Source organism: Ambystoma mexicanum, chromosome 4p, assembly GCF_040938575.1.
Source record: "Ambystoma mexicanum isolate Mex_15411 chromosome 4p, UKY_AmexF1_1, whole genome shotgun sequence".
NCBI classification, from domain to species: Eukaryota; Metazoa; Chordata; class Amphibia; order Caudata; family Ambystomatidae; genus Ambystoma; species Ambystoma mexicanum.
The window spans coordinates 247843534-247861901 of record NC_090927.1 but is presented as its reverse complement, the minus strand read 5'-3'; the positions used below and the strand labels follow the sequence as shown (position 1 = coordinate 247861901).

At 42.6% G+C, this 18368-nt stretch overlaps 1 protein-coding gene across 1 annotated transcript in view; it reads right to left on the bottom strand.

The window, feature by feature from the left end:
• Positions 1–1527: 1527 nt before the first annotated feature.
• Positions 1528–18368, bottom strand: part of LOC138453171 (cysteine-rich venom protein-like) — a 391821-nt gene continuing 374980 nt past the window's right edge. Inside the window, exon 8 of the mRNA XM_069605763.1 lies at positions 1528–2611. Within this exon, the coding sequence (XP_069461864.1) occupies positions 2487–2611 (125 nt within the window). The 3' untranslated portion in view covers positions 1528–2486. The remainder of the gene's footprint in view (positions 2612–18368) is intronic.

The following is an 18368-nucleotide window of genomic DNA, read 5'->3' as shown; positions in this document are numbered from 1 at the left end:
TACCAGTCCTTCCTCCCCTCTTGGAGTAGAAGGTGCTTGGGAAAGAAGCATAGATCTTTAACACCTCATGGGGGATCATTATGAGTGTGGAGGCAGCCATGGCGCTATTAGCACCATGGCTGCCTCCAAACTCGTGTCCGAGTCCGGGTTCTCTGAATGGGGACTTACCGGGTCATTCCAACCTTGGAGAACCCGGGAAGTCCCATTCAGAAAACCATTCCCCATTCCCATTCGGAACCCATAAGGCTCAATGGGAATGGGGTGGGAGCTAATAACGGGCCCGTAAATTATGGGCCCGTTATTAGCTCCCTGGTCCCTTAGTGGCTCCCGCTAAGGACGTCTGGTTTTACCAGCCGGCTGTAGTGGGACCTGCTAAGGTACCTCGGAATGCGGTGGTAAGGGGTTAACGGCACCAGCATCCTTACTGGTGCCGTTAACCCCTTACCCCCACGGTCTCTACCTATACTTCACACTAACAACATACAGTCCCTCTTGTCAGAAACAAATAATCTGAGGGACCCCGATGCATGAGGGATCATGGGTACAGGGCACGTCACTCTAGGGATAGAATTGCAATCACGTCCTGTCAAAGTCCCTAGACTTTGAAAACTTCATGTGCAATACTCTGCAACTTCCACTAGATGTTGGCCTATGCAAAGCATGTGAATCTAAGCAGATACATGCGTTAGGAATACGATTATGGTGAGTAATGTATCCCATATTATAATAATAATAGTGTAATCAAAGCATCACCTTGATGTTAGAAGAGCCTTACTGTTCCCCCCACTTTCAATTAAACACTGCATATATTTCCTCATCATTATTCCTATAGTATTGAAAAGCCTCTGGTGAGTTGTGTGTGTGTTACAGGCATTCTTAAAATGCTTTAACTCTCAAGGACAAAACAAAATTAGCATGTGCTCCTGCCCCATCTTCTCCGGCTGACAAAACCAAATTCACCTATGCTGGAATCTGATTTTGATGATGACATACATGCATTAGATTCCTCTGGATACACCAAGCTTTTAGCACCTGGCTGGCCGTTTCCATAGAAGTCCATGTACAAGGCGTCCCACCATGTGTCCAGGCAGGAGGCATTTTTGCTTCTTATGCTCTTTGAAGTGTAAATAATGTGTGTACATCCCTGTTTGCCCACTTTTGTAGGGCCTAATTGTCCTTCATAATGCACAGATATGTACACAAAGGGGATTGCAACAAAATGAGGGTCATAGTGATTGCTATACAACTGGCCATTACAAGAATAGTATCTTCATTGCACCCAGCTCTTTTTCCAATCCAAAAGATGTCACTACAACAACAATGTGACAACTGGCCCTGAAATAAGATGTGTGCATAAAACAATGTAATCACCTCAGTATTGATTCCAATACGTTTTGCAAAAAAGTTTCTTAAGAACGTATTATTTCAGAGAAAAGCCAAGAAAATTAGCAGTACAAAACACATGAAGATATACAATGAATAACTAATGATATCGTTTACATTCTAAATAATTCATAATGGGCTAGATTAGTCTCCAGAATATAAAATGTTTTACTATGCCAAACAAGAGTACAATTCAGAATGTCAGCAGTTTAACTTAATGAAGGATATGTGACATTATATCGTGGCATATGGCTTGTTACATCATAACATGAAAAGCAAAGTGGGAATGCTTAACATAAGAATGCTTACGATAGTTCATAGATTATCCAGTATTGGACATCACAACCTTACCAACATTTATATTATAAAAGGTCTACATGTTCACTTTAAGCTAAAAGCTATGCAATCAAATTTTACAAGGCAACCTGTCTGCAGCAGTAAAATGAATAATAATTATATATCAACTGCACTTTATTCGAGAGTATAATTATTGGCTACATTTATCATTCTAACAGATGGGCATTGAAGACAAATCCACATGTTGTACTATGCCATACAAACCAACATGTTTTACTATGCAAATGTTCAATGTCAACAAAGGTAAAACAATGAAACGTTATTAAAAGACAATGGGCCTCATTACGACTTTGGAGGGCCTGGTTATTCCTCCCTCAGGGAACCCGGGCCTGGACCTCCCCATTCCCATTTGAGCACCCATAGGGCCCAATGGGAAGGGGGCGCGGGATCTAACAACGGGCAGATTACGACTGGCCCGTTGTTAGCTCCCTGGTCCCCTTGCGGGACCCGGTAAGGACGTCTGGTAAAACCAGACGTCCACATCGGGTCCCGCGAGGGAACCTTGTAATATTGCGGAATGGGTTTAATGGGTCCGCCACCATTAGCGGCACCCGTTAACCCATTCCGCAATACTTATAATGAGGCCCAATATATGTTACAGTGTCATGCATACAAGGCCTAATTCCTACTAGTCTATACATGAAACTAAACATTTAGATGGTCTGAACTAGCGATGGTCCTTTTGGACTCTATGATTGTAATATTGTATACTTTAGTCGGTTGTCGAGGATATTCTGGATGGCTTGTTACTTTATTTCGGTAGGGCATTGACACGTAGCTTTGCATCCAGCCTTTATGATCGGGTCGCTAAGACATCCCGCTTTCAGTTCTTCACAGTTTACATAGCTGTCTTGGTGAGGACAAGGATTGGCTAGAATAAAAGAATAAAAACACACTCTAAATTGATTTATGCTTTAATAAAGACACACATATTCAACTGGTCTTCCCTCTGGGTGATGCAAGGTAATTGTTCAAGATAATCCACTCATTTAGATAAACCAGCAATGGCAACAGAACAGACAATCATGGTGTAATCCCCACCTTTGAAAGAGAAAAATGGACTTAACAAATGATTTGTGGAAAAATAGTGTGTCTCTTGAATATATGTTATCATAGATAACTATGAATCAGTGAAATGTGCCAATTGCATACGTTTGATACAATTCTCTAGAAGAGGCTTCAAAGGAGCAAGTCAATAAAAACAAGTGCATTATCTTTTGAATTTCCTGTGCTATTCTGTCCATCTCCACTAAGTCTGTAATTCTGTAATTATGAAATGTAACATCGTATTCTAATGCAGTAATTACGCTTAGGAAAGCAGTATACTGTGGAGCTTTGTCAAGAAAGATCACATCAGTGGACATTTACCTGGTTGGTACATGATGTTGATTTATTAAACAAAGCCTTTTATAAAAAAAAAAAAAAAAAAAAAAAATAAGGATCAGTGCCATGAAAGATATGCTTGTGTGCAACACAACCAGTGAGTTTCGAGTGTGGTGAGCAGAGGAATAACACATTCATTAGACTGGCGGCAGAGAGTGAGGCTCCAGCATTGAGTAACAAAGCCATCCTCACTGTTGGCAAGTGAAGGAAGAAGTGAGAGGAAAAAGAAGAGAAGCAGGCAGCATTGCTGGTTAATGGTTGGGCACAGGGCGACGGTAGTAAATATGAGAGAGGTGCAATCCACTCAAGTGGGCTGCAGCAGCAAAAGCAACCTGAATTCTGAGCCACTGGTTGGCTCAGCTGTTCCACTACATTAATAATGCCTAGATTACTTACTTACTGGTTATCTTCATTACTCTTAATCCAGTTATTGTTTATCACATAACTAGTGAACCAACTGACAGGAACTTGTTTCATTCTATTACGTGGAATGTAAAAAGTCTGATTGTTCACATAATTCTACCAGCAAGATACAAGAATCCACAGACAAAACCATCTTGTTTAGTGTGAATGATGGATGTAAGTAGGTACTGTGATGAGGAAGATCATTACTAAGAGTAATGAAGATGATCAGCAAATATTGTAGGGCTTACCTCTATGCCCCTCTCCTTTAACTCCTTCATCCAGTCAAATACTTTTGACGAGTAGCAAAGAGCTCGGTCCATAGCACAAACTGAAAAGACACCATTTGCGATGCCAACACAATGGACATTACAGCAACGTGGCAAACATTTGCGGTTTTACTGCAAAGAAGTAGCAGTGCCTGAAAATGGTTTAATTTAATGATAATATGCAGCCTGTGGATGCCTTGGATATGTAAAACGATATTTAGGGAATGAGGTCAGCTGAAAGGATGCATTTCTCCTCCAACAAAACAGTGAACATGTAAATCCTGTGCAACCTCTCATTCTGAAACAGTACAATTCATTTGTTCAATACAATCTGAAACCATTTTCTCAGATGCAGTGGTTTAGTCAAAATAGTTTGAGCATTCTAAATTGAAAACAATTCTTCCCAATCACAAAATCTGCAGAATTCGAATGCAAGTGATTATCCACAAGTAAAGCAAGAGACCTGAAACAGTTCTGAGATTCTATCATGTATTAGGTGCAAATGTACATTCATGTACAATTTGAAAATGTCATAATGTAAAGGGAGTGTTATAAATTGCCAGAAGTGAAATTAACAAACCTTTTGATATTTGGAATTTAGTAAATATATATGCAGTTGATTATGTAAATGGATTATGTAAATGGGTCCATGTGTGTGAGAACTGGTGAGATAAATACAGGCTGGTCATTTTGTTTTGTAGAGTAACTATCTGTGATTGTGTAACATTGTGGTGATTCCCCTGTATAAAACTAGAGACCACATTTGCCATGATTTCATTATTTATTATTTATTAAGATTTGGGTTTTGATGAGATCTTTCCCTTCTTGCACAGAATTGTGGGGTGGGATTTTATAATTAGGGAGCATTAGAAGAACATGTTCATCGATCAGAATAGTAATATATCCTTCAAAATATATCTCCATATTGGTACATGTTGGTAAGCATCCAACAAATTTAGAAATAATAAAAACCATCCTTTGGCAAAGGCTGGTTTAATTCACTGAGGTGCATCAATCTAGAAATTACATGTTGCTCTAAGGTTTTGTCACATGTCGAATCAAACAACCATCCCGACTAGATAAGAACTCTGTCCTGACTCTCAACTCAGCTCACAGACATATCAACCGATCGTCTAATGCGACGGAAGATGCTATCAGCCACTAGACTGACCACAGAGAACATCTACCCTTGACCAATTCAGAGCTGATTTTATGCTCATGCTACAATGATTAGACTTATAATTTGCAAGCCTCAACCTCTGTTTCTCTTCCCCAATCACTGTCACAACAATTTACAACCGTCACAATTAATTTAATCATGGGTTCTGCAACCATTCCATGTCAATTCATGTGGGATAGAGAGATTGACAAAACGTGAAGACTTTGGGAAAAGCAACATTTGTATTCATATCCCCTCAGTTCATCTCGATAAATCAACACATTGTTCAAACATATTTGTCATCATCAATGTCCCTCAGTTCTTCTCACTATTTGAACATACAATTTAAACCCATCTGTTTGGTAGGTAAAAAGTCAATTTTCTTTAACTAAATTAACATCAATATTCTGTTACGTTCACCTGACTCCCACGGAGGCGCTGGCCTGGTTCGCGCTGCTGTGACCTCTTCTAAGGTATGCGCAGGGTTCGGAAGACGGACTGGACTGGGCCCCCAAATCTGGCTTGCCTGGCTCGCAGAAGTATCCTTCTGTAGGCGAAAATAGGGGATTAACTGTCTGTGGGGTAATGCAATCGGCCTCCCACTTTCCCCGCTCACCCTCCTCGAAACGCTTCTGTGATTTCTCGTAGCGTCTCACCTTAGGGTCTGGAAGGACGAGCTCTCCATACTGCTTCTGATGCAGGGGCGCGTTGGTATCCAGTTACTTCACTGGATTTTCGGATTGGTGAGAACCAAACTTGCTTGGCTTCCAGGTAAGTTTTTTGATAAAAGGTTCCCCTTGTGTCCATGCATTAATGTACTAATGCTAGTGTCTTTTTTCCCCATAAGGGCCGGGGTATGGAATGCCGGGGAACAGGCATCGACCCGAGATGAGAGGTGAAATCCTTGTAGAAATCAGGTAAGTCTTTAATGAGCGTTTTTTGGTAATGTCTTTTCATTCGCTCATTAACGCTGATGTCTCTTTTTCCCCTTAGGGGCCGGGGTCCGGAAATGCCAGGATGCAGCGCGGACCCGAAATGAAGAGGGAATGAATCAACAGGTAAGTCTTAACATGGAGATTTAGCTTTCCTTATTCCCTTCTCGCTCTCACCTTTTGTTCTGGTCTTTTTCTCCATAGGCGCTGGGGCGTGACTGCGAATCCGGATGATCGCTGCTGAACACGGAGGCGCCCTGTAAAGGTGAGTGGAATGCGGCGCTGCAGCGGTCGACGCAATGAGCTTTTAAATTAAAGTCTTCCCTTTCAGGATTGTCGGCGAGATGTCTCCGGGATGCGGATTTAGCAAGTAAGGACTTTTCCTTCTTCTGTTCTCTTCTTCTCTTCCTTTGCAGGTGATCCAGGATGCTGGCAGGCGTGGCAGAAGTCAGGATGCAGGAGCAGACACGGTGAGCGTTCAGCTGCTAGATGCAGAACAACACGAATCACGTGTGGCTGTTCGGGTGGGGTTTAAATAGCTTTGGAAGAAGTTCCAGGTATGTATCCTTCCTCCAATCAGGTATGTATTGTTCCCCGACCACGCCCGGATGGTAAATTAGTCCCACAGGTAAAGTAGTTCCTTTCAGGCCTCAAGGAGGCCGGGATCCTGCAGCATGGTCTGCATCAGGTAAGTGCACCCAAGCACTCCCATAATGAGCCTGGCGCCTATGGCGCCAGGACTGATGTCTTTTATGAGCCTGGCGCCATAGGCGCCAGGACACTGTCCAAAGGGCCCCTATATGGGGTTGCTGGGTCCTTCCTTGGGGACTGGATGTCCGCTTTCGGGGACGCAGGGCTTGAACCGGCTCCCCGGGAGCGGGCCTCATGACAGCACTCCCCCCCAAGACCCCTCCCAAGGTTGTTCCCTCCGGGGGTTTTGGTTTGTCTGGGAAGAGTCGGTGGAATTTCCTGACTAATCGAGGTGCATGCACATGGTCGCTAGGTTCCCACGACCTCTCCTGAGGTCCGTACCCCTTCCAATCAATTAGGTAGAACAGTTTTGACCTAAACATTTTTGAGTCTAAAATGTTCTTCACTTCGAATTCGGGCTCCCCATCTATTAGAATAGGTTCTGGAGGTTTGAGTAGTCGGGTTCCGGGTACCACTGGTTTCAGAAGTGACACATGAAAAACAGGGTGAATTTGCATACTAGCTGGTAAATCAAGTTTAACAGCCACTGGGTTAATTATTGCCATAATAGAATAAGGTCCCAGATATTTTGGGTTAAAAGTTTGAGGCCCTTTGAGTGGTAAATGTCTGGTAGCTAACCACACTTGATCCCCAATCTGGTACGGATGTGCTTCACTCCGATGTAGATCAGCATTCTCCTTGTATTTTCTCTTGGCTTGTTGTAAATGCATAGTTGCCTCTTTGAAGGCTTGGGTAATTGTAGAATGCAGATGTTCCACTGCAGGCATTCCGAGGTTCTGAGGTGAGTCAAGATTTGAGGTTCGAGGGTGATGCCCAAACAAAGTATAAAAAGGACTGTGGCCAGTTCCAGAGTGTACCGAATTATTATATGCATATTCGGCTATCTAAAGAATGTCTTTCCAGTTGCTTTCAGATTGCTGTAACATACACTGCAAGTACTGTTCAAGGGTCTGATTTGTCCTCTCGGTCTGACCATCGGTCTGGGGGTGGTGACTGGTCAATAATCTTACGTTGATCTGCGCCATTTGACAACATTTGCGCCAGAAGTGGGAAATTAATTGGCTTCCCCGGTCAGAGATTAGTATAGATGGGAATCCATGTAGCTGAACAATATTTTCGAGGAATTCTTTGGCTAGGACAGAAGCTGAAGGTAAACCTTTCAAAGGAATAAAGTGGGCCATTTTGGAAAACAAATCCACAATTACCAGAATAGTATTGTACCATGAACAAGGAGGCAGGTCCGTAATAAAATCCATTGATAGGGTGTGCCAGGGTGCTGGTGGTATGTCTAGAGGTTGAAGGAGACCGGCTGGTCTTTTCTTTTGACTTTTATTTTGGGCGCAAACACCACAAGACATCACAAAAGATTTAACATCTTTTCGCCAAGAGTGCCACCAAAATTGTCGTTTCACCTTTTCCTCTGTCTTGGCAATACCGGGGTGTCCCTCGATTAATATATCATGATAACCGGAAATAACTAGTTCGTGTAATTCCTTATGTGGCAGGAATAAGCGTCCTTGGAAATAAGGTAAACCATTATCTATGGTAAAGTCTGATCCCTTTTGTATCCATTCCTGTAAGGTTGTAGGGTCCAGGAGTTGTTTCACTCTGGATTGAATGTCTTCAAGCGTCTGTAACGAAGTCATGCCTAGAATCCTCTGTTTGGGAATTATTAGTACTGGTTCTGAGTTTGTATCAGATTCTCCCATTCCAATTCGGGATAAGGCATCTGCTTTGCCATTCTTGCAGCCAGGTCGATAGGTAATCACGAAATCAAATTCAGCGAAAAACAAAGCTCATCGGAGCTGCCGTGATGACTGAGCCTTGGCGGTTTTCAAATACTGTAAATTCCGGTGATCAGTGATCACTGTGATGGTATGTCGAGCGCCAAGCAGATAATGCCGCCAGGCTTTAAAAGCGGACTTAATGGTTAACAGTTCTTTGTCCGTGATTGCATAATTAACCTCGGGTGCCGAGAATTTTCTGGACCAAAATGCTACGGGATGCAGTTGGTTGGTTTTGGGATCTCTTTGGGAGAGGACAGCTCCCATGGCTAGGCTGGATGCGTCAGTCTCGACGACATAAGGGAGATCTGGACGTGCGTGTTTCAATAAAGGTGCAGAGGTAAACTTAGCTTTTAAATCCTGAAAGGCCTGCTCGGCTTCTTCAGACCATTCAAAACGTTTATTTTTCCTCAAGAGTGCAGTAATGGGTTGTACCACACGTGAAAATTCTGGGATAAACCTGCGATAGAAATTGGCAAAGCCGAGCATGCTTTGAACCCCTTTTACAGAGCTAGGTGATGGCCATTTGAGGATGGCATCCACTTTTCTTGAGTCCATTCGGACTACTTTGGGTGTCAGGATGAAACCTAGAAACTCGACTTCTGTTGTATGGAAAACACATTTCTCCAATGTAGCAAGTAGTTTGTGTTGGCGCAGTTTTTCAAGTACTGCCCTGACGTGTTTTCTGTTATCAGATTCCGAGAGGAGTACACCAGAATGTCATCGATATATACGACAACACAAACATCGATGAGTTCCCGAAGGACATCATTCATGAAGTATTGGAAGGCAGCCGGCGCGTTACACAATCCGAAAGGCATCACCTGGTACTCGAATAATCCGTATTTAGTATGGAAGGCAGTTTTCCATTCGTCGGCTTCTTTAACTCGTGCCAGATGATAAGCCCCCCGGAGATCTAACTTGGTGTATATGCAAGCGTCCTTCACCTGGTCAAGGAGTTCAGGGATCAGAGGCAGCGGATAACGGTTTTTAACCATTATCTGGTTCAATGCGCGGTAATCGATACAAGTTCTAAGGTCGCCTTCTTTTTTGGGCACGAAAATCAAAGCCGAGGATGCCGGGGACTTTGACGGGCGAATAAAACCATTAGCTAGGTATTGATCCAAATATTGTCTCAAATGCAGATTCTCAGGTTCGGTAAGGGCATAAATCTTGCTACAAAGGGGTTGTGCACCGGGCACCAGATCGATTTGGCAATCGTACAATCTGTGAGGAGGTAACGTGTTGGCCTGTTCCTTTTGGAAGACGTCCTGAAAGTCTTGGTATTCCGGAGGTAGTTGCATGGAGGCAGAGGTTACAGCTGCTAGATTAATCTTCAGGTTTTCTGGGTAGCAGGTTTGTGTACAATCCGGGAAGGTTATTCTCTTAGCTCGCCAATCAATTCGAGGATTATGTGTCTCTAACCAAGGGATTCCAAGAATAACCTGAAACTGTGGAGCCTTGATTACATCAAACACAACACCCTCCCGATGGCCGTCGGGACCAATAAGAGTCACCTCAGTAGTGGAATGTGTTACCGGTCCAGAGGCAATTTCAGTTCCATCAACTGTGGTGATGACATCTTTGCTGGTTTTAGGACGGAGAGGGAGGTTAATCCTAGAGACCAATTCACGATCCACATAGTTTCCAACAGCCCCACTATCGATGTATGCCTTTATTGCATGCAACCGCTTAGGCTGTTCTGGATCTACGAGAACCATTGGCACAATGAAATGCGAGGTCTGAGAGTTTGTTTTCAAGCTCGGCAAGCGGACCTCTACACTTGTCGGGCGGAGTCGTTTCCCGAAACAGAGTCTTCATGGTTTTTATCAACGGCTCCTACCGCCTTCCGGCCAATCTTGTAGAAAGTGTCCAGAATTCCCACAATAAAGACATAATTTTAACTGCCGTCTCCTTTCACGTTCCTTTTGAGTTAAGGGTCCTTTAACCCCTCCAATTTGCATAGGCTCAAAGACATCAACTCCCTTGGGATTAGCATGGGTCTTGACCAACACCCGGGTCTCAAACCTGGACCGATCTGCTTTTCTGTTTTGAAGTCTGTGATACAATTGGACCACTAAGTCTATATACTCTGTGCATTCTTGGGGCGGATTTACAACTTGGGCCAAGACATCTTTAAGTTCTCCGCGAAGGCCTCGATAAAACAACATGACTCTTTTATCCTCTGGCCATCCCGTTTCCACAATTAGTCTATTAAAGGTTGCAACATAGGATAGGAGGTCCTGATTGCCCTGTCGCAGGGGTAAAAGTTTGTCAACCAGAGCCTGCCCCTGAGAGTGTCGAGCAAATAACCTTTCCATGCTTGCTTGAAACCTTTGAAAATCACGGAGAATCGGGTCATCTTGAGTAAACAGTGGAACTAACCAATCGGCAGCGCAGCCGCTGAGATATGACAATACAAAGGCTACCTTGGTCTGATCATTAGGGAAGGCCCCCAGGTCTGCATAGGAAGTGCAAACGACACTGATTCATGAATACGGCGAATCGTTTGGGGTCCGCAGCAAATTGTTCGGGTGGGGCCAGCGGCATGTTTCCAGGTAGATTAATCTGCACAGGGTTACTGCAAACCACAGGAGCGGGGTTCCCTCCGGAACTGGGTAGAGGTGTTTGCCTAGCTTGACCTTGCAAAATCTGTCTGGCCAGGTCATCAGTTCTTTCCTTTGATATTATTAATTCCCTCCTGAGGGCATTAGTCTCTTGACGAGCGGCATGTACTTCGGCCCATAATTCCCCCTGTAATTAGGCCAACTGATCAGTCTCAGAACTTTCCATAGCGCCTGGGTGGGAATTTGTAGGAAGGCTTCACTTCCTGTTACGCTCACCTGACTCCCACGGAGGCGCTGGCCTGGTTCGCGCTGCTGTGACCTCTTCTAAGGTGATGTGCAGGGTTCGGAAGACGGACTGGACCAGGCCCCCAAATATGGCTTGCCTGGCTCGCAGAAGTATCCTTCTGTAGGTGAAAATAGGGGATTAACTGTCTGTGGGGTAATGCAATCGGCCTCCCACTTTCCCCTCTCACCCTCCTCGAAATCCTTCTGTGATTTCTTGTAGCGTCTCACCTTAGGGTCTGGAAGGACGAGCTCTCCATCCTGCTTCTGATGCAGGGGCGCGTTGGTATCCAGTTACTTCACTGGATTTTCGGATTGGTGAGAACCAAACTTGCTTGGCTTCCAGGTAAGTTTTTTGATAAGAGGTTCCCCTTGTGTCCATGCATTAATGTACTAATGCTAGTGTATTTTTTCCCCATAGGGGCCGGGGTATGGAATGCCGGGGAACAGGCACTGACCCGAGATGAGAGGTGAAATCCTTGTAGAAATCATGTAAGTCTTTAATGAGCGTTTTTTGGTAATGTCTTTTCATTCGTTCATTAACGCTGATGTCTCTTTTTCCCCTTAGGGACCGGGGTCCGGAAATGCCAGGATGCGACGCGGACCAGAAATGAAGAGGTATTGCAATGCTGAGAGGTAAATCACTAAAATAAAAAAAGTATAGTTTGGTAATCTCTGAAGGATAGAAGAAGAAGAAAAACAAAAAAAGGAGAAAATTCAAAAATTAAATTAAAGAGAAACCTGTGATAACCACTAACAATCTACAGCGGAGACACAAAGCTGATTGATATAATAGTTTCATGAGACTTCCACTAATTCGAAGTATTAGACCACTTCATGTTGTTGCAATCAATCTGATTAATATACATAATTCGCTATAAAGTAAAGAACATTTCAAAATCCAATCAATGTTGAGATGCACAAATAGAAGATAAGGAATGCCTTGTCTGCTGAAACACATTGGTAATCATATCAGAAGGATACAGTCAATGCCATAAACATAACTAATAGATATTAATCAAAAAGTATTTGGAAGACGATAACAGTATGATAAAATGCTGTGTCAAACGAGAGTAATGATTAACGGATCCCACCTAAAAATATTTTAGGCAGTCTTTTTAGATTATATTTAAATAACATAGTGTATGTTAAATTCCTCATTAAGACCTTAAGTGCTAAAGTATCAAGCATGCTGATCCAATTGTGGGCCAATCATCTAGATTGAGCACCACCTCTCATGAGAGTACGTAATGCCTCCAGAATCATAAATCCTTCTGGCCCTCCAGTAATGTCTAGTATTGTCCCCTGTCCAGTTCCAGTCTCATCAGTAAAGGTCCTTGGCATGAACATATCGTTGTCATTGTCAGCTGACCTCCAGACTGGTGCCATTTGTTAGAAATGATGCTTTCAGTTAAAGGTATTGTGTAAAATGTTGTGTTCCTTACCTCCTAATTGTGAACTCATGTTATATCCTCTCTCATTTTATCGACAATGCACTATTATAACACCTTACTACTGATTCAGCATGCCTACCTTTTGCAGCATCTGCAGGTGTTGCAAAATGATGTAGCACAACTGGCCACCTCCATGCCTAGATGTGCCTGAATCTCTCCAGTGCTTCATCATCTCCACTTGCTCCCGGTGGTGAAATGTGTGCAATGTAAATCACTTTGCCTGGTTCATCATGCTTTCTACGGTTGTGGAGCGGAATATCTACAGTCTTAATTCTATCCAAATGTCCTGGTCCAGGCACTTCATTCCGCTGATGTCTACTTGATCAGTGTACCTCATTTCAGGGCCTTGTGCTTTAGGGGTCGCTCTTTGTCAGTTGCAGCAGCTCGTCTCTGGAGCTCTATTCCTCTCTCATTGCGTATCATCGAGGAACACTCATGTTTTGGCGATCGCTCAAAACGTATCTTGATTGTAGTAGCTTCAGAGCGGGCTTCTGAGACTACTTCTGAAGGGTAACCCGTGGTAGTGTATTTACTTATCAATCTTTCACACTCAATCACATAGGTATGGTTATCTGACATTATCCTTTTCAATCTCAGAACTGACTATATGTTATGCTCCTAATTATTTAACGTGGATGGAAACTAGTATAGTGCCATATGTTATTAACATCAATGGATTTGTTGTAGATATTAGTGCTGAAGACACCCTCCCTGAGACTGACTTCAACATCAAAAAAGTGAAGAAGTATTTTAACTATCGCTAGAGTAAATGAAATCTTCAAATTAAAAGCGTTCAAATGGATAGAAAAAGGTGTGTAGTTCTGATCTAGTGCCAATCCAAATTCCAAAAAGGTCATCAATGTAGCACTTCCAAGCTAGAATTTTGTTCAACCAAATGGGATTGTCAAGTATGTTTGTCTTCTCAAAATAGTGTATAAAGATGTTGACGTATATATGGAGCACAGCTAACCCTACTGACGTTCTAGATGTTTGTAGATAAAAGGCACTTTAGAAGCAAAAACATTTTTTAATGCGATAATCTGGACCATCATTACCAAGTGTTTATTAGATGTTAACATATGCCCATGGAGAAGAGCCCAATTCATACTATTCTATACCTGCATCATGGGGAATAGATGTGTTTAGACTCTGTATGTCCATTCTGAAAAGTATGCATTCTTCAGCTATTTCTTGGAAATCATGTCAAAAGTTCATGAAATATGTTGCATCCAGTAGGTAGTTAATGATTTTCTGAACTATGGGTTGTAGTAACCGGTCAAGATAGTTTGCTAAAGGATAAAAAATATTCTCTGTTACAGTATCGATTGGTCAAATTGGTAGGCTTGTTCTATTGTTATGAATTCATAGGCAAGCATACAAAAAGGTGTAATCGGAAACTTATAAGACAAGAACTCCTTAGTACTTCTTGTTATTCAAAAACGCTCTCCCACTTTAACTAGCGTGTTTTTAATGAGCTCATGAATGGCTTGTGTAGGGTGAGTATACCATTTAGTGTACGTTGTTTCATGAAGAAGTCTGGTGCAGCTTTCTTGATAAGAGTTATAAGTATCCATTACAACAATTACTCTACCTTTCTCAGCTGGTTTGATGGTTAATGTCTGCTCCCTTGCCAGAGTATCAACACGATATTCAGTTGTTTATTGTTAACATTAGTGGACTTCATGTGCTTATAGTTAATGTGCAGATCATTTCTGATTCAGACATCTCTTTAGATTTTCTTCTGACTAATCGTGAGAAAGAAAATCTAAAATGTGGGTAGCTGTTTGGCTTTTGATTTACCGGGACTTGCAACAAGTATAAAGTATTTGAGAACTTCAAACACGTGACAAAAGTTTTTAACGTTCTCCGAAAATGCCTGGGTAAATTTATGAGTTCCAAATTTAGGAATATTTTTCTACGAATTAGATGTAATCTGTTCCCTACTCGAGACCTTTTGAGTATTAGATCAATGATCCAGCATTTGATCAAAACTTTAAATTGTGCTCAAATGCAACAGAAACTTCAAGGCATCTTTTGATCGATTGTATCTCTCTGGTTGTTTTGATCATTTTTAATCTCGATATGCACTATTAACTAGAGAAACACACATTGCAATTTTATATAGCGACTGATAATATTGTTGACTATTGTGGTAGTGAATTATGTGATGTATTTAGATCTTAATTAGGCTATTTAATGTCTTATCTATATTTGCATAAGGGGTTGTAATTATGAAAGTGTTTGATAAACTATGTTTTGATGAATTTCGATATTTTGAGTTGTAACCCTCTTCTACTCTCTTCCTTTTCTTTTTCTATTTTATTGATTGATTGATATTTTGATATATCTAATGAATAAATATGGGTAAAAGTTCAGAATTAAATAAAAACATAGTAAATGTATTGTACATGATTTAATACTTTAGAGTTTAGACTCAAACATTTTTAAAGCAGTATTGTTACTTGGTGGGTCAAAAGAATATTTGGGGTGAATTTCGATGTAATACCAAAGAAAGGTGCCAGCTATGAAAGGTATAAGAAACAGCCATAACTCGTGCACTGGCATGCACTGCTAATACTAACACCCAGGACATCAAATATGACATCACTAATGACACCACTCATCTGTAACACTTGTGATGGAAAGACCAACAAGGGGATCTGTTTCGAGTGTTGCTAACAGGGTGACCGTGGAGGCCTTTCATGAACTACTCCATGTATCATAAAATGTACTTATTCAAACAGTGTTGTTGTTAATACAGCAATCTAATAATACATACACATAGACAGTATTCTTGATCTATTATGTTTGGCCAGTGATGTCACCTTGGTGCGCTAACATTGCCAAATGCTTTCACGGGGGCGCACAGACCTGCTAACATCATGATGTGACTGGGCCAGTGTGGCGTGATGATGTGTCCATGGTGGAGGTTTGTGCTTCCCAGACAACGTGAAATCCAATTTGTGCCTATCCTAACAACTCTCAAGTTGAAACATTACCCTTCCACAACTGGTACTACCCTTTTTTGCTGTTGTCTGAACCTTTTACACATATTAATGCCCTTTTTTAGCTTCTGAATATTGCAGGCAGGAGGTAAGACCACAGAAGGTTCCTCTATTTCTTAGTAATTCCCAATCTGGAAGACCTCTGGAGAAAACTGGCTTGGGTTGGGGAGCTGCATTGTGGGACCTGAAACCCAGACCAAATGGCATCAGTCATGGCCATCCCTCCCCCTCAGGTCCCACCACCACCAACAGGGGCACGGCAGCAGTTGAGCTGCAGGAGGAAGAGGATGATGAGTATGCAGTAGAAGAGGTACCTTCTACATCTGGTGTCAGAGAGAGTCCTGCGTATGGTGTTTTTTTACCACCAGAGAAGGAGTGCTAAAGGCTCAAGTTGCCCTTGTATGCTGCACACTCATTTGTGGCCAGTTTGAGGGGGACTATGATCTGTGTGTCATCTGCGTACATATAACAGCACAGGCCAAATGATTGAACAAGGTGAGCAAGAGGCTTAACGTCTACTTTGAAGAGAATATGTGAAAATGCAGATCGCTGAGGGACGCCACAAGTGAGCGCACAAGGGGATGAGGTGAAAGGATGTAGAGAGAGAGTGAACAATCCTCCAAACAAGTCCCAAACCAGTCCAGTACTGCACCAGGAATGCCAGTCAATGACAGCCTGCAAACCAAGATGGTATGATCTATGGTGTCAAAGTTGGACGATAGGTCTAAAAATATCAGCACCCCTCCTCCACCCAGATCAGCCAACCTTGTAAGATCGTCAATGACCGATACCAGAACAGATTTGGTGGCCCGACTAGGCCTGATGCCTGACTGGAATGGGTTGAAGAAAGAAGAGTTTTACAGAAACAAGCTAAGCATAGGTGTGACTATAGATTCCATTACCATCAACAAGTAGGAAAGCAGAGAAATAGGACAATAGTTGAATGGGAGTAAAGAGTCAAGCAAATCCTTTTTAAAGATGTGGGATCACCAGAGAGTGCTTAAGAGGAGCAGGGATAGAGCTAGAAAGACACAAAGGACTGGCGGGCATGGCGACAAAGGGTGCAATGACAGATATCACTTGTTTCAAAGTTGTGAGAGGGATGGGGTCCAAATGGGAAGGTGATTTAAGCTTCCATGTAGCTTGAATTATGCTGTCCGAGATCATCAGTGGGAAATCAGACCATAAAGATGGGTTAGTAGAGACTGCTATTGGAGCGGAGCTATCAATATAAGAGTTAGACGAAGATGTCGATATGCTTTGGCGAATGCAATTGATTTTGTCAATGCAAAAAAATTGATAATGAATCACACAAGGATTGGGTAGGATTTGTACTACTAGGAGGGGATGATGAGACTGATAGAGACTCAACAATCCTGAAGAGTTCTCTGGGTTGGTTAAGAAGATGTATAATTTGGCCAGAAAAGTAGGAGCGTTTAGCTTCTGCTATGGTCTGCTGATAGAAACAAGTCACCCTTCGAAAGATGGATCTAGCAGAGGGGGAGTAGTCAATCTGCCATTTCCTCTTGGCTTGCCTGTGGAGCAGGCTGAGCTCTGCTAAATGGCATTGAAACAATGGCTCAGAGGAGCACGCACAAGATTTAGAGGGCTTTAAAGGAGCTAATAGATCAGCAGTGATATTAAAAGCTCATACCAGTTGAGACACATTGGTGTTTTCCTTATCACACAGTGAAACTCCTTTAGCTGAGATGACAGTAGGGCGAATAGCAGTCCATCTCTGCTTAAGTGACCAAGGTTGAGTCATAAGAGCAGGAGGGACAGAGCAGTTAATGCCAAATGGAAGCTCAAAATGGTCTGTCCACAAAATGTTATAGGAGGTGGAAGGGAGTGATCAGTGTGGGAGCCGAGAAGGCAAGGTCTAGCCTGTTTCCCTGTGTATGAGTGGGGCCTGGGATGTGTTGCAGAAGATCTAGATCATTCATTGACTGCAAGAAACTATCAATCCTATCAGGTGCAATTTCTTAGGGACGGAAGAATAAAAGCACCTAGGATCACCTGATCAGGGTGCCAGTGCCTAAGATCAGCGGCAAGTTCTAGAAACAAGGAGCAGAATTCCCCATCCTGAGTAGGTGGGCAGTAGACCAGCAGCTCATACACAGTTTGAGCAAGTGACAGGATAATCCATACAAGTGTGATGTGAATATAAGGTGGTAAAGCCACACTAAAGCCTTTCCACATTCCATTCACATTACACTACCATGGAGCATGATCTCCCTTTCTGTTTTTCTTCTACCTACATTTCAGCAGATGGGAGAATTTGTCTGATGACTAGGCAATCAAGAAATGGGGAATGGAAGCTGTGCAAACTTGACTCCTTCTTTTAGAGTCTTTTTGTAAGACTGTGCTCTTCAAATGTTTTCATTACATATGGCCTCATGCAATTTGCAGTACCGTTATTAGCACCTTCCCCATTCCCATTGAGCCCTATCAGGGCATAATGGGAATGGGGAATGGCTTTTTCAATGGGGACTTACCGGTCCCGCAAAGGTCGGACTACACCGGTAAATCCCCATTGAACGAGACCGGTGCCTGACACGGTATTGGTGACAGTCATGGCGCAAATAGCGCCAACGCTAGAACCAATCTCGTAATGAGGTCCATACTCTTTTTCTTCCAGTTTCATTTCTTTCACAAAAAATGTTTCACTGCTTTCCTGACA